This window comes from Copidosoma floridanum, unplaced genomic scaffold (assembly GCF_036245765.1).
Source record: "Copidosoma floridanum isolate Cflo_tuat_1 unplaced genomic scaffold, Cflo_Japanese_pri ptg000001l, whole genome shotgun sequence".
Classification (NCBI taxonomy): Eukaryota; Metazoa; Arthropoda; class Insecta; order Hymenoptera; family Encyrtidae; genus Copidosoma; species Copidosoma floridanum.
Window position 1 is genome coordinate 26,487,262 of NW_028321878.1, and position 16,750 is coordinate 26,504,011.

Sequence of the window (16,750 nt, forward strand, 5' to 3'; positions counted from 1 at the left end):
ATGTGCATCTTTTTCTAAAGTGCGTGACTTGAAATATATGTGTATATAATCAAAACAAACAACTCGCCAAGAGTTACGACGAAAGGACATGGCCTATATTGGGAACTACTCAAGAAGAAAAAAAGCATTATGTTTTAATCAAATAACACATTTCTTTTCCACCAGTCTGATTTGCGTTTCTTTTCTTTTTTTTAATAATTTTATTGTGACAGATTGATTATCATATGACTGGATCTTTTTTTTGTGTGATTAGCAAAGACTGGTCATATTATTTCTTTGGTAGGGTTTTTGAAAAATCTTATTTATATAATAGTAATATTGTAAAATAAATAAAAAAGAAGAAAACTTGTAAAAAAATCATAATTTTTTCTTTTAAAACTAACGTACCACGAGGTGGTGTGAAATGGGTATTTTTTTAAGTAACCTAACTATTAATTTCATTATTTCTAATAAAAATAATTTCGAAATAATGGAGCAACAGATTTTCATTGAATGCATGAGCATTAAAAAAAAATTTTAAAATTAAATATTTATTAGTAGCCTTAAATTGAATAAAACAAAAAAAAACTTGTTGTATAAGTAGTAACAAGAAAAAAAAAGTCGGAATCGTGGCTTGAACCTGAGTTTGTCAGATTCAACGCGCGGGCAAAAGAGTTTATCCACTCGACTACGATAGCTACGGAACCTAGTAGCATTAGATTATATTTAAGCTGTGAAAGTTGGCGGGGCTTAAACGCTTTGTCTAACATAAATTAGTTTTCTTGTAATAATTTTATCACGCAATAACTGTATGCCTACGAGTTATTTATTAAAAATATTGCAATTGTGAAAACTAGAGTGAGCTTTGTATACTTTAGCTCCGTACTGACCTTTCCAATAATTGATAATCCTTACATTAACTAGTCTACGCTGCTCGTTTTTTGTTGTTTTTCCATAAACTGCATTATTAAATAACTTGAATAACTTTTTTCGAATTCGTTATTCTTAGCATTTTGAGACTTTGTACCATTCTAATCTATGCGTACTTTTTTAGCCATGGACTCTCATTAAATTGTAAAACTCAATGAATTTTCTTTATGCGAAGACCATGATTTACGGCTTGTTTAAAAGCTTGATAGTAGATCAAGTATCGGTTCTTATCATACAGTGTAGACATCAATTTTTTCCTTTTGAACCCGACGGTACTACATGCTCAGCACTAAATTGTAAATCTTTATGAGCATCATGAATTTTTTGTGTTATGTAGCTGATTTCAGCATTATCATCTACAGTAGAAATATCTAACTGACTAATAATTTCCATCCACTGAAAACCATTTTGAGGTAAATATTATGTCATAACTCAACCATACACATCGTTAACGTTTTAATACATCATATATTTTTTGTTTTTACGAGGTTTATAGCCTTCTTTCATGTACAAAGTGTTTGATTTAGCATATTGATTGCAACACTATGCCTTATTTCACTTCGTATAACTCGCTCAAAAAATATAAACATGTCGATGTCAATTAACATTTCTAATGTCGATTGCAACACTGCCTAATTTCACTCCGTATACCTTGCTCAATAAATATAAGCATGTCGATGTCAATTAACAATTCTAATGTCACTTGTTACATAGATATCGTGCAAGATTTACTTCATTTTATTATTTTCTGTAATTAAATAAATTACATTTGCTTATTTCAGCGTTGCGTTCCAAGTGAGACTAGGTATTGTATAATAATGTTTAGGATCTCGTTTATACGCTGCAATACAATTTTTTCGGAAGTTTTAAAATACTTCAGCAAAAAGCAACACGTCTGTTTTTAAGTTTAAAAATCGGGGTATTGTCAAAGTATTTCGATATTAATAGCTCTCCAAACTTTTTTTGCATATTTGTACTCTTCATCAGTTACAGGGGATTGATGAAAGCTGCAGTAAAAATTGTCTTTCGGAGGTACGAGGTATATCCGGAAAGTATCGGGCCTACCTCTAAGACTCCGCACCATAATGTTCGAGCGACCTCTGAAGTACATAAACGTAAACAGTAAACTCAGCGGTTGCTCGTTGATACCGTTCGGACGCATAGTTCATGCGCAGCGCGTCTTTGTTTACCAAGTTATTTTTGAGTTTGGCGGATTTTGTTATTGTTAAAAATGACTGAAAAGCAAGACCAACGAATTTTTATTACATTTTGCTTTCAGCTCGAAAAAACGAATTCTGAAACTATTTAGATGATGCAGAAGGCTTTTGAGAATGAGTGTATAAGCAAAACACGAATAAAAGAGTAGTTTAATCGTTTCAAAGAAGGCCGTACTTCTGTTGATAGTGATCCTCGTTCTGGCTGACCTTTGACGACAAAAACGTTGAATAATACTGAGTGGGTGCGACTTGCAATCAAACAAGATCATCGTATAACTGTGCAGGAACTAGAAGAAGACCTTAAAATACCAAAAACTATAATTTGGAAAATTTTAATCTCTAATTTACAAATGACACGCGTGTGTGCAAAGTTCATACCGAAATTTCTAAGTGCAGAGCAAAAACAGCTCCGCTTTGAAATCGCACAAGATAACTTAGAAATGGTCAATAATGATTATACTTTACTTAGAAAGGTTAGTACTGATAATGAATCGTGGACTTATAGTTATTATCCTGAAACAAAGCAACAGTCTTCTCAGTGAAAACACTCTGGATTGCCAAGACCAAAAAAAGCACGTCAAAGTTGTAATGCTGTACCCAGCCAGCTTGACACACGCACACCACTAGCTTGAGTACAACGCTGCGGGTGTACAACTATGCGGCTTCGGCATCTTTTGTGCGACCGCCGTGTCCCAGCGTCGCAACTACGTCGCAGTAAAGTACCCCGCATAGTTGTTACTTTTTTATTTGGTATATAATACCTCCATTACTAATTTACCTGCAAGCCACTACAATTGCCCCCAAGAAGCCACTACAATGCCCCCAAGGAGCTACTACGATTTTCCCCAAGAAGCCACTACTATGCCCTCAGAAAGCCACTACTCGCGACCCAGAGCTACTGCCCGCTATGCTCAAGGAGGGCACGAAGTGCACGACGCAACCCAAGTTTCCTTTACTCAAAAGTAAACTAGCCACGAGTTCTCCACCTCTACCAGCCACTAGCCCGATATGAGAAACTCTTAGCATCCTCCTCACGGTTTCGCGCACCTTGCACACGCTACCACCACTGGTTAGGTATCAACAGTACTTACCCTGGTGCTTGTGATTCCCTGGTCTGTTGGGCCCCTGTTGCCTGGTGTCAGCTCTGGCCCAGGTGCTCCTTTAACTCTTTTAGCCACCCGATCGCCACCAGCCAGCCGAAACCCTGGAGTTCTCTTCCCGGACACAAGATCCTACAAAGGAAACCCAGACAAAGCGCGAGCCACACAAGACTTTAAAAAATCCTTCTCTTTAATCACGTAGAGCTAAAGGAATCCCAACAACTACTTAAAGAGACTCAATTTTTGCTACTGCTCAGCCCAGCTACTTCTACCTGCTCGATAACTCGTAACAGTCCCTACTAACAATCCCATGATCGATCGCCCACCGTCGATCAACGATTGCTGATTGGCTAATCATGCTCTAGTGCCCTCTTTTATTTCTTCAATCATTCTTCAACCCTTCTTGGCATAAGGTTTTGACCAGCAAATCGTACCGGCATCTCCACCGGCCTGGTCCTCCTGTTTGAGACCGTTCCACTCCCTCAAGAGTGGAGGCGCCGTCACGAACCGTCTACCCACCACCAATCAATAAGCCACACCTCTCATGCCCGAGTCACGTCAGCGCCGCTCACCAAGCGCGCGCGCACGACCCATGGCCTGAGAGGCATTGCCCGATCGTGTCGAGCACACTCACAGACACACGCACATAAACTTAAGGATTTACCACAGCCATGCCTCTGCGTGCGTGTGCTCGACTCTGCGACTTCGTCGCAAAGTCAAAGCAATGTTAAGTCAATGTTGATTGTCTTTTTTTATTCGGAAGGTGTTGTGCACCACGAATATTCAACAACAGGTCAGACAATCAGTAAAAAATTTTACGTTGAAGTTTTAAAAGGTTTGCGTGAGTCCTTAAAGGACAGCGATTTGATGACGAAATGACGGTTGAGAATAATGCGACGAAAGAACTCAAGGTGTTGCGGATTGACTTGTATGTCAATTAAGTGGACTGTATAATTTAATTGTAGCCGGACTTGTAGCGAAAGGAGAGAGGAAGTTGGATGTTGCAGGTGCGCAGCACATGAAAGGAACTTCTCGTAAAAAAAGCAAAACACTACACTTTTAACTATTAAAGAACTATATTATAATAAAGAAAAGAGGAAAACATTAATAATTAATTTAACAAAGAAATGAAAAGTTAATGCTGAGTCCCATCGCACGGGTACTTTACAAAGTCAAATAAACTAAAAGCGGTTTAACAATAAGCGTTGTGACTACTTGAGCGGACAGACGTGGACTAGCGGCTCGGCGCTACACAAAGGGCCGGAATAGTCGCACGCACACACGCATACATACTCGCGCACGCTCACACGCATACTCGCGCTCTCTCTCACTCGTACAGTAGTCAGCAGACAGCTGTACAACGCCGGGTTGGCAAGAGCCTTCGAGAATTTTCTCGAATCCTTAACATTCTCCCCGACCTTGCTGGACCGAAGGGGAAGCAACGAATTCAAAAACAGTCTAGGGTATCGAAGAAAATTAGATAAAAAAAAGGAAAAGAAAATACCGCACACTATGGTTAGAATTTTAACCAATTTTGAAATAGCTCAAAACTCAAAATAAAGGAAACTAACAATTTTTCTTAAGCACTTAACGCAGTTTTACAAAAGAAAAAACCATTAAAATAAGACTTACAAAATATGATAAGAGAGCGCTTTCTCTTTTACAAATCATTCGCAACTCGCACGCAAAAGGATGAGTTTAGTCACGGGTCGCTCTAAGGACGCGAAAGCAGTGCGAAGTTTAACGACGCGAACCAAACCATCCCTACCAAAAAACACCTCTGTAACTCGAGCTAGCGGCCAGTGACCCGGGGGAGTATTTTCCTTTTTAATGAGCACAAGATCCCCTATCTTTAATGATCTTTGAGGCTGGCACCATTTAACTCGAGTTAATAACTGCTGCAGATACTCGGACGACCAGCGGCGCCAATACTGTTGAACCATTTGAGTCAATAGTTTCCACCGATGCAGACTAGAGATCTTGACGTCAGATAAGTCGGGCTCAATAGCGAGAAATGAGGGTCGCATGATAAGAAAGTGAGCTGGAGTGAGGGGTAAAAGGTCCTCGGGGGAGACAGACAAGGGGGTGATCGGCCTAGAGTTGAGGCACGCTTCGACTTGGCAGAGCAGCGTGGAATACTCTACAACAGTAAGGATTTGATTTCCGATAATTCGTCTCAAATGATGCTTGACCGACTTGACAGCGGACTCCCATAATCCACCAAAATGGGGAGCAGCCGGGGGGTTGAAATGCCATCTAGTGCCACGACGAGCTAGATCATTTAAAAACGGTTCGGATCGAATTACCATTTCAACTTTATCGATCAATTCCTTGGATGCGCCTACGAAATTAGTGCCTCGATCACTAAAAATGTCAGTACATTGACCTCTCCGAGCAGTGAATCTGCTAAAAGCCGCGAGGAAACTCTCTGTATCGTAACTTTCGACGAGCTCGAGGTAAACGGCGCGAGTGCAACAACACACGAATAAAACGATGTAACCCTTGAGAGTTCCTCTACCTCTCGCCTTAGACAAACGAACAGGAAACGGTCCAGCGTAATCAACGCCACATCGAGAAAACGGGGGAGCAGGGGCGACTCGGGCTTCCGGCAAATCAGCCATCTGTTGCTTGAGGGTGGGTGCAGAATAACGACAGCACGTGAAGCAGCGTGAAACGATCGAACGAACAGATTGTCGTCCACGAAGAACCCAAAACTTCTGCCTCAACGTGGTGAGCGTGAGCTGCGTACCTCCATGCAATGTGAGAAGATGATAATCACGAATGATAAGATTCGTAAGATGATCACCCGGTTGCAAAATGATGGGAAATTTGCAATGCTCAGAAAGGAGCGATCGACTCAACCTACCCCCTACTCGAAGTAAGGAATTAAACAACACCGGTTTGAGGGGAAGAAGAGAACTATTTCGAGGTAAAATGACCTCAGACTCGCTCTCTCGGTTTGTAGAGTCTTGAACGGCCTCTAAGATCTCGTACTCATGTTTAAAGTACAACATCTGATGGCACCGAATAAGGATGAACTCGGTATTATTCAACTCGTCGGAGCTCAAAACAAGACTTTCAGCCTCAAGTAGACTACGAATTCGCAAACGAGAAAGACTGGGTCCAATGATTGGTAACGGTTCCTGAGAAATTAACGTAGTATTAAACGGCGTTGAATTTTTTAGCGACCGTCGATGGAGCATGTTATGATAAGCCTTAACGCAAAATCTCAGACAATACGCGGTAATGCGTAAGAGTTTATGTAAATTACTGAATTTCAAATATAAGGGCCAAACTCAGGGAATTTCTCCACAAGTCGTAGCTTGGCAGGACTCTTGATCTCGCGGTCTTGTCGTTAGTTCAGGATATGTTAACTCTTTCTCGTGAAGATGATGCGGGCCGTAAAACCAAGTCTCACTAGCTGATAATTGAGACGGCAACACTCCTCGAGAAGCGATATCAGCGGGATTCATTCTTCCAGGGACGTGATGCCAATACGCTAATGGAAGAAGCGTATGAATAGCGCTGCAGCGATTGGCGATGAACGTAGGCCATTTGGAAGGCTGAGAGTGCAACCAATGAATCACGTCCTTGGAGTCTGACCAAAGATGTACAGAATCAATCTTGATTGGAGAAGTATCGAGGTGGTGTTTCGCAAGCTTCGCAAGTAAGTGCGCAGCATTGAGCTCCAATTTTGGTATACTGAGCGTTTTTAACGGAGCCACCTTGGATTTAGATGCAAGCAGCGAAACGAAGACTTGACCCTCCTTAACAATTCGTAAGTACAACACGGCGGCATAGGCAGCCTTAGAAGCATCAGAATAACCGTGTAATTCTAGACTAACGAGCTCAGGAGAAAAATGATTCCAACGAGGAATAGTGATAGCTTTTAACTCTTGAATCTGTCTAAGCCAATGAGTCCAACGTTGAAGAATCTCGCAGGGGGTTTCAGCGTCCCAGTCTAACTGCGCTAACCAAAGTTCCTGCATAATAATTTTAGCAAAAATGATTGTAGGGGATAACCAACCAAGAGGATCGAACAATTCAGCCGTAGTTGACAGAATAGAACGTTTTGTCCAAATTTGTTTTACTTCGGGAGCATTGATTTTGTAATGGAAAACATCCTCTTTCGGATGCCAAGAAAATCCCAAAACGGACACAGAAGCTTCAAGATGGCCAAATTGATGAGGATTAGTACTAAGCAAATGTGGAGACAAGCCAAGTAATACATTAGGATCGTTAGACGCCCATTTCCGAAGCGGGAAATTTCCTGTATCCGAGGCTTCAATCAATTCATTTACCTTTTTTACGGCAGTGGGTACATCATGTGCTCCTGAAAGTATATCATCCATATAGATCTCTTTGTTTAATACGACTGAAGCCAAAGGAAACTGAGAAGCACAATCGCTTGCTAACTGCTTAATCGTTCGACAAGCCAAATAAGGAGAACAAGCGAGGCCATACGTAATAGTCGTGAGTTGGAAACTTTTCAAGCAAGATTGTAAATCAGATCTCCAGACAATGTGTTGGTAACGACGATCAATCTCACGAACAAGCACTTGCCTGAACATTTTCTCGATATCGGTAACAAAGGCATATCTATAATGACGCCATTTTAAGATTAAATCGAACAGATTAGGAAGTAGGTTGGGGCCGATATGAAGGAGGTCGTTAAAGGAAATTCCCTCGCTAGTCCGAGAGGGGCCATTGAAGACCGTCCTAAGTTGGGTAGTCGAGCTAGAAGCCTTGAGGACTCCGTGATGAGGGAGGTACCAACAGGGTAAAGAATGACTAACAGCTACCATATGACCCAATTCTTCATATTCATCCATAAACTTGATGTAAGCGTCTCTTAAAGGAGGGTTTTTAACAAATCGATTTTCTAACGAATTTTGAACTGAGACTGCTTGATGATGAGAATCGATTTGAGATTGTTGACGAATAGTTGGGTCCTCTTTGAAGGGTAGACCGACAACGTAACGTCCATCTTCTAATCTACTAACCGTACTACGATAAAACTGCTCGCAACTCTCCTCTTCAGCCGAGAGGGTAGACTTGGGGCGAGGAACTTCCTCCGTTTCCCAAAATTTCTGCACTAACCGATTGAGTTCAATATCCGAAGTACAATGTTGAGAACTAACTACCAGGTTAGGGGAGTGTTTCGTGACAGAACCCGAAACGAGCCATCCCAGAGCCGTTGCAATGGCGATGGGCTCATTAACTTGGCCCTTACGAACACCGCCTTTGACAATGAGAGCATGGATATCGGCTCCCAAAAGCAAGTCAATCTTATCTGAACTAGTAAATTCTGGATCAGCTAGATCTAAACCAATCAAGTGTTGAAAACCACAATCGACCTTAATCAAGGGTGGTTGGTAAGATGAAACCTTACTGAGGACCAAAGAATTTACCTTAAACTCAACCGATGCATCTAATCGAGATTGCACTTTGAAGAAGACCTTACTTTTAGGGGTGTCAACAGGAACTCCACCTGTTCCAATGAGCTTCAGGTTACTCTTCTCTTTACTTAGCTTCAATAAATCACACAACGAGCTAGAATTTATTGAAACCTGCGATGCTTGGTCAATCAATGCTCTGGCCATCAACCTAACCCCAGTAGGACCGATAACGTAAACTCTAGCAGTAGCTAACAAAACTCCAAAACTTTTGAAACGAGAATAATGGGTCTGGTGAGTGGACTCTCCACTCTCAACAGACTCACAATATTTTACATCAGAACAACTATTCGAGGAATCTGATGAACTAGTTTTAGCTTTGAAAAGGTCACTGTGCAACAGTGAGTGATGCCTCTTACTACAGATAGAACAGGAGCGCTCGGACTTGCAATCCTTAACTAAGTGGCGTCCGAAACAATTTAGACATAAACGAGACTTAAAAACTAGATCCTTCTTCTCATCCCAGGGCTTGGATTTAAAGGAAGGGCACTGATAAAGTGGATGATTTTTTTGACAATCAGGACAAGACGATGAAGATTTAGCCTCAGTCAGATGAGACGAACCCTTAATACTATCTCTTTTAGGTGCTGAGACCTGAGCTTTAACGTCGAGTGCTTCTAATGTAATGATTTCGGACTTAATAAAATCTCGGACTTGTTGAAGGGTGGGGGCAACAGTTGAATTACCTAAGAATCGCTGCCAATTACGTTTTGTGTTATTATCGAACCTATCGACTATCCAAGCAATGTATAAATCGGCAGAACCTAATTCTCTATTCAATGTAGCTAATGAATCGATTGGACTAATTATCTCCTTTTGAATACGCTTCAATTCAGAACAAGAGTCAAGCTTCATTTGTTTGCAAGAAAGAATAAGTGAAGTGTACGATTGGACGAGACGTCGCTGACTATCAAACGTGTTAACGAGAGTGTCCCAAGCATGCTGATACTGCTCTTCGGTAACAGGGATACCTTGAATTAAGCTAAGCGCTTCACCCGACAGATGCGCCTTCAGGATATGAAACTTGAGAATCGATGCGACATCTCTTCTATGAACGAGAGCCCTGAATAAGTCACGAAAGTGCTCCCATTCAGAGTTATTCCCAGAAAATTGTGGCAATGTAATTTTTGGGAGCGAAGAGTTCTCCCCAGCAGAAGCTGTGGGAACTGGAGGGGCTGGAGGAATTGGAAGACTTGGATCAGGTGGAAACAATCTAGTATATTCTAAAAAATCTCCCTTAACGTTAAAGTAAGCATCAATAGTAGCATTAAACAAATCCGAAGTAAAATAAACGTGCTTTTCGTCCAACCCATCCAACTTGAGAATATTCGAATGATCTACTTTGAAGTTAGAAAGATGATATTCAACTGACTCTAAATACGAACAAGCTTTCCCTTTTGTCATATTAGCTTCACCAAGCTTCCTGAAAGTATCGAAAGCGTTGACAATTCTCTTGTGGCGCTTAAGTTGTTCGCTGTAAAGAGCCTCCATATTTCTAACTTGAATTTGGGAATTCAATTAAGCTATAAAAGTAACTAATTTTTTATAGCGAGATAATCAAACACAACTAGTAGTCTATAGCATATGACTTAAATCTAATACGACAACTATCGCGGGGTTAATGCGTAACTAAAACTATAATCAACGCTATGAAGAAAACGCACGCACTAAGTAAACTAAGTTAAATTATACAAATCTATAAGGGAGTACGCGAGCTCGATGAACGCATAAACAATTTAAATCGCAAAAACGAACAAAATATCTATACAATAAACTAATAACAAGTATTTAAGAAATCGACTAGTTTATATTTATTTTGATACGAGTTGATTTCGCACAAACTCTCTATTCGTGACCTTGACTCGAATAATAATAATCGCTAGCTCCGCGAGTAAGTAGATGATACAAACAGATTTCAATACCTGAGTTTCTATTCGTAACCTTGAACGGAAGGACTAGGGTGTCTTACAGTAACAGCAGACACAGCGGGTGGCCAACTGCAGCAGGCGCGACGACAGCAGAAGATACCAAATTGATCTGCAACAGCAGCAGCAGATGCAGCGGGTGGCCTGCAACAGCAGGCGCGACGACAAGGAGGTCTGCAGTAGCAGACGCAGCGGGTGGCCTGCAACAGCAGGTGCGACGACAAGGAGGTCTGCAGTAGCAGACGCAGCAGGTGGCCTGCAACAGCAGGCGCGACGACAAGGAGGTCTGCAGTAGCAGACGCAGCGGGTGGCCTGCAGCAGCAGGCGCGACGACAGCTGAGATACCAAAATGATCTGCAACAGCAGCAGCAGATGCAGCGGGTGGCCTGCAACAGCAGGCGCGACGACAAGGAAGTCTGCAGTAGCAGACGCAGCGGGTGGCCTGCAGCAGCAGGCGCGATGACAAGGAAGTCTGCAGTAGCAGACGCAGCGGGTGGCCTGCAGCAGCAGGCGCGACGACAGCAGAGAGCTTGGTTTATATATAATAATAATGGCGCACAAGGCCGCAGGCTATAAAGTGAGCCACGCACTGAGTCCACGTCTGTCGAACACACGCGAATGCTTTACAAACTAAGTAGCTAAAGAGAGCAACGCGCAATACTATAAACAATAAACTACGAACCAACATTGACTAGGTAATGTATCAAAGGAGCGAGAGAGATGCAACCAGCGCTCGACTTCACAGGGGCAAAAGCGGTTTGTAAACAAGTTGACTAAGCGCGACACACTATAGTGAACGCGAGAGACGCTAAGCGCACGAGCCACACTACGCGCACGAACTACTAGTATAAGAGTGAGAGAGACGAGACGATGAGTCGCCGCGTTGTAAAGGCAGGCCGGCGAACATGCCTCGTGGCCAAGTCAAAATGGCCGCCTAGCGATCACGATGCGAGAAAGATGTCGAGAAGGCCCGTTTTCTAATGCTATCAGCTCCCTCCCGCCGCCACAAATCCGGCTCGAAGGACCAAATGTTGTGGATTGACTTGTATGTCAATTAAGTGGACTGTATAATTTAATTGTAGCCGGACTTGTAGCGAAAGGAGAGAGGAAGTTGGATGTTGCAGGTGCGCAGCACATGGAAGGAACTTCTCGTAAAAAAAGCAAAACACTACACTTTTAACTATTAAAGAACTATATTATAATAAAGAAAAGAGGAAAACATTAATAATGAATTTAACAAAGAAATGAAAAGTTAATGCTGAGTCCCATCGCACGGGTACTTTACAAAGTCAAATAAACTAAAAGCGGTTTAACAATAAGCGTTGTGACTACTTGAGCGGACAGACGTGGACTAGCAGCTCGGCGCTACACAAAGGGCCGGAATAGTCGCACGCACACACGCATACATACTCGCGCACGCTCACACGCATACTCGCGCTCTCTCTCTCACTCGTACAGTAGTCAGCTGACAGCTGTACAACGCCGGGTTGGCAAGAGCCTTCGAGAATTTTCTCGAATCCTTAACACAAGGCCATCTCCCTAAAAGTGAGTTCCAAGACTGTTTTAAGAAGTGGAAACATTGCTGGAAAATTGTTGTTCAATAAAATGGGAATTACTTAGAAGGATACCATGCACCGTATAATAAAGAATAACGCCAGCGCGGAGTTGTAAAGGTAGGCCCAATATTTTCCAAACAGACCTCGTATACTAGCTTCTTTGAGTTTTTCGAAAGAGGAAACACAGTCATATGGAAATACTCCATTCCTTTTTAATAAGTTAATCTGTTATACGATATATTTGTCGTCATCTAAAAATATTCTTTCCAACATGTCCAACTTCTCTTGATAATATGACAGGTTATTATTGAGGGAAGATGCCGTAAACTTCAAAGAGTCGATGAAACGAGGATTAATAACAGTTCTTCTATTACATTTTGTAAACGAAATATACTTTTCCATGGTTTGTGATACAAGCTGTACTCTACCAGGACAGCATGTTGAGAGTTCTTTTATCAATCTGTGCAGGGCCTTCATAACTATAGTGAGAAACCGACACGATGGCCCAGCGATAGAGTTGCAGTCCCGTCGATCACTGATGTTAAGCAGCATTTGGCGTGGTTACTACTTGGACGGGAGACCGTTCAAGTATCGCCGTTTCACCTTTGCTGTTCGCTTCGTGGATTGATTGATTGTTTCTCTGTCTCTACGACATAATAAGTGGGAGGTGTGCCTACTTTCTGCCACGTTGTCTAAGTCTGCAGCTTGGACACCAGGTCAGAAATGAGGCAGTTACACCGGGCTGTTCTGGATTAGGTTTTTCTTATGGGAGATTTTCTGGGATTTTCCCAATTCCATCCTAATTCCTTCTTAATCCCAAGTGCTAAGTGCCCTAATAAGTAGTGCCCCTACATTTCCTACAAGAGAGCTGGATGTGAAGCACTTTAATATAAAAAAAAAAAATCCTTAGTGAGAAAAATTTTTTTTTAAATAAACAGTATTTTATACAGTAAGAAACATACAATTATATGTACTTTTCTGTTAGATGACAGTGATCTCTTACTTTCATATCAATTGAGTTAAAAGATTAACAACATGCATGGCATTAAGTAGCATTTTTAAATGCAGCTTGTTCGTTAAGGGTGAGATTTAACATTTCCAATGGATTTTTTTAACTTTTCTCCAATTCTACGGCAAGAAAATACAGATTTTCTACAAACCATGTAGCATTTTGTCATCTTCTTTACTTTGCCTATCCGGATGACCAAGTCCCGCTAGATGGCACTGCAAACACAGCTGAATCGTAGACAAGGGATAATCAGAAGACAAATACAACTCTGTATAAGTATGTATCCATATTAATATTGTTAAAAATAAATGAGCCTGGGAAAATAAATACTTTACAACATCTTGTACAATAGACTTCAATTTATTAATATTAATTCTACATGTATTACATGAGGCATCTTTCCTCAGCAACGGTTACCTAATCACTGAATGTATGTATCGTTATCAAACATGTATCAATCATGTGACTCGAGAGTTTCTACGCATGCTCAATGTCTAGCATCCCAGCGTAATTTCAAATTTACTTATATTCTAACAAATATATGTCTTCCAATCTCATTGGTTATTCAAATTTTCAAACTACCAATCAAATTAATTTGATCTTCTTGTCTGCTTGTTTTTGTCTACTTTTCAGAGGTTTCAAAGTCAAACACCAGGAGGGGCACTTTTCCTTGGTCATCCGGATGGCTAGTTATACATCGACTAAGAATTATCATAGCTCTACTAGTAATATAATAACCAATGCTAAATGCTTTATGATGTTGATGTGCACGCTTACTTTTAATAGATTCTAGTAACCACCCAAAATTTGCATACACAACGAAAGGCGCGTAGTTCTTGTACACAAAGTTTTTAAATTCTAGTAAATGCTTATTTTTTGTTTTATCGGGAAGTATTATTTTACTTTAATTGATATTTCTATAATCAACTTCAAGTGCATTTAACTTTTGTTCAGTTCAAAAGTAGTGAGGGCAGTGATCACATCCTGGCTAAAAATCGATAATGTCACGTTAATTATTACGTAATAAATAGCGTGATTTTTGCATATCACGTGATTATTTGCATGATTTATAACGTGATTTGTTACAATTCGATAACATCACATAATAAATAACGTGATTTTTTTTGGCCGGGATGTGTATCATCAGATAACTATTTGCTCACCAAACGGGATGAATTTTTTATTCAAACATACAGATATTTACATTTTGCATTGACATCACGTTTCTCCATTTCATTTTCTTCTGTGTAAAAGCTTTCAACAAATAAAATATTGACGTGCTTTTCTTTTTTTTTTTTCACTTATTTAATTACTTGATACAGCATGTTACCTTTTTTTTTTCAAAATACAGATTTATTGAGATTTTATTCTGTTTTTCAAACTTGACTATACTTTTTTTATTTACTGCAAATTCAATACCATTAAAATTATACTTATTTTCATATGACTTATAGTAAAAGACACAAGATGTGTTTTTCTGCACTAGATGCAAATCTGACAAAATAGCCCATAGAACATTGCTGGTCATTATTTTCTACGTTAACGCAAGCTTTTTTTTTTTTTTATAGTCTGGAAGTGTTACGTGAGAACTTCCTTTCATAGGACTCAATTTACTGATATTAAAAACCAGGTTTAATGTTTAGTGCAAGACCACACCCGATTCTTTTTTTTACACGTATTTATTGTTGGCTAATTAATAAAAAAAAAAGTTATCAATGTTAACAAAGTAAAAAAATTTTATTACTGTTTTAAAAATGCTACCTATGAAAACTCACTCTTTTTATTCGTGAGGAGTCGTAACATGATGTTGTAAAAACGTTTATAAACCATAAAAATATGACGTGGAACTTATTATATCTTTATTTTCTGATGAGAAAAACATTGTTTCTTAACAAAATCTATAAATATTAGTGTTATTTAAAGTTTTTCATTAAGAATAATGAATCGCAGTGATTAGATACACTGCTGGACACTGAAATCTATATACTACGGTTTTTTGTACTACTGAATTAACCTTGTTGTCTGCATAAGTACTTATTCGTAAATTATACCTTAATTAATGCAAATTAAGGAAAATAAACGACCAGTACAAGTAATCAGTATCTTGTGTTTACATACAGTATGTATATATCTTATAATTTACAGTTTTGTTGAAAGCTGATCAGAGGCATGGAAAGGAGAAAAAAAAGGTGTGGGTCTCGGGACTCACGACACATGTAAAACAATAAAGAATATATTATTAAACTTAATAGTATTTGATTGTCTATGATAAAAATAGTAGTTTTCGTCAAATAAGTGCCATTGTCTGCAGGCCTACTTTGCTATTAAACTTTATAGCTATAATTACCTATAAGACAGCTATAAATACATGTGGCTATAAACTCAAATTTATTTACATAAAAATTGGTTTCAAATCGGATTTTTTAAAAGTTAACCAGATGACTCATGCTTTCATCTGTATAATAATTTCACAAAGGGGCCTTAAATATTTTTGAATAATTAAAAAAAACAAAAATCTTGAACAATGTTTTAATTTTATTTCAAATTGTTCCAAAATACTTCAGGCCCCCAGATTTAATGTTATCATGCGGATGATAGCATGAGTTGATAGAAAGGGTATTCGGTCTTTTTACTTTTATTTTATATTTTAATTTGCATTGTTATAAGGAAAAGGAGTTCACGGTTAAATAACAACAAGATGAATAAATTTGTTATATTTATTTCTATGATTCATAGCATTAACAAGGGCATTTACATGAAAAGACGCAAAATTGTACACAAAATCACACATAAGATCTTTTGTCAAAGTCTCCTGTTTTACAATGTCATGTGCTACAATTTTTCCGTACATACTTTGGGCATCATCATCATTCAAATCACTCACAATATTTTTTACAACGTTTGGTGTGTAGTAATCAATTTGCGCTTAATGCACACTACTACCTATTTCTAAAATAAAGTTTATAAATTCCTGCGCTGCGATAGGCATTTAATCTGACATTTTGCTAAATGTGTGTAAATTACAATTGACGCAATGTACAATAAATTTGCTTAAATGATCGAACGTTACTTTTTTTAGCACTAAATTTCGATAATACTTTTTTGCAGCTCTCTCGTCTGCACATTGTCGTCTCATTTCTTCAATCTCGATGGCTTATTCATATAGCTCATCGTAAACTTAAAGGACCAGCTGGACCCGTAAATCTTGAAATCTTGTAAGTGACTGTCGTCTGTCGTAAAATATTTTTTAATGTCGGAGAAGGCTAATTTAAACTCATTTCAACTAGAAATTGTGAAAGGAATTCCTTTGAAATCTACGCCCAACAGACGAACGATAGGTTCCCAATAGTTGTCCAACAATTTTTCGTATTCAAGCCCAATAATTATTTTTTTACCAAATGATTTATTCGATCCGTAAAGCTTGCAAATAATCTGAGGGAGCGATGATTGTTGATGCTGCCTTGAGGCTGACAGATTCAAAGCTTCTCTCTCCAAAACTTTTTTTTTCACAGGCTCTATTGTCTCTTCGTTACAATGTATTAACTGTCGGATGATTGACCAGAGACTGACAGCTGCTT

At 39.4% G+C, this 16,750-nt stretch overlaps 2 protein-coding genes across 2 annotated transcripts; both read right to left on the reverse strand.

Annotated features, from left to right (window-relative positions):
• Window positions 1–1,155: 1,155 nt before the first annotated feature.
• LOC149376120 (uncharacterized) lies at window positions 1,156–6,429 on the reverse strand. Its single transcript, XM_089593574.1, has 3 exons — window positions 4,981–6,429; window positions 3,218–3,358; window positions 1,156–1,305 (listed from the first exon to the last, which is right to left on the reverse strand). The coding sequence occupies exons 1-3, from the start codon at window positions 6,427–6,429 to the stop codon at window positions 1,156–1,158; spliced, it is 1,740 nt and encodes a 579-aa protein (XP_089449700.1).
• A 93-nt stretch (window positions 6,430–6,522) lies between these two features.
• Window positions 6,523–10,173, reverse strand: LOC149376121 (uncharacterized). Its single transcript, XM_089593580.1, has one exon. The coding sequence runs from the start codon at window positions 10,171–10,173 to the stop codon at window positions 6,523–6,525; it is 3,651 nt and encodes a 1,216-aa protein (XP_089449706.1).
• Between the last annotated feature and the right edge of the window lie 6,577 nt (window positions 10,174–16,750).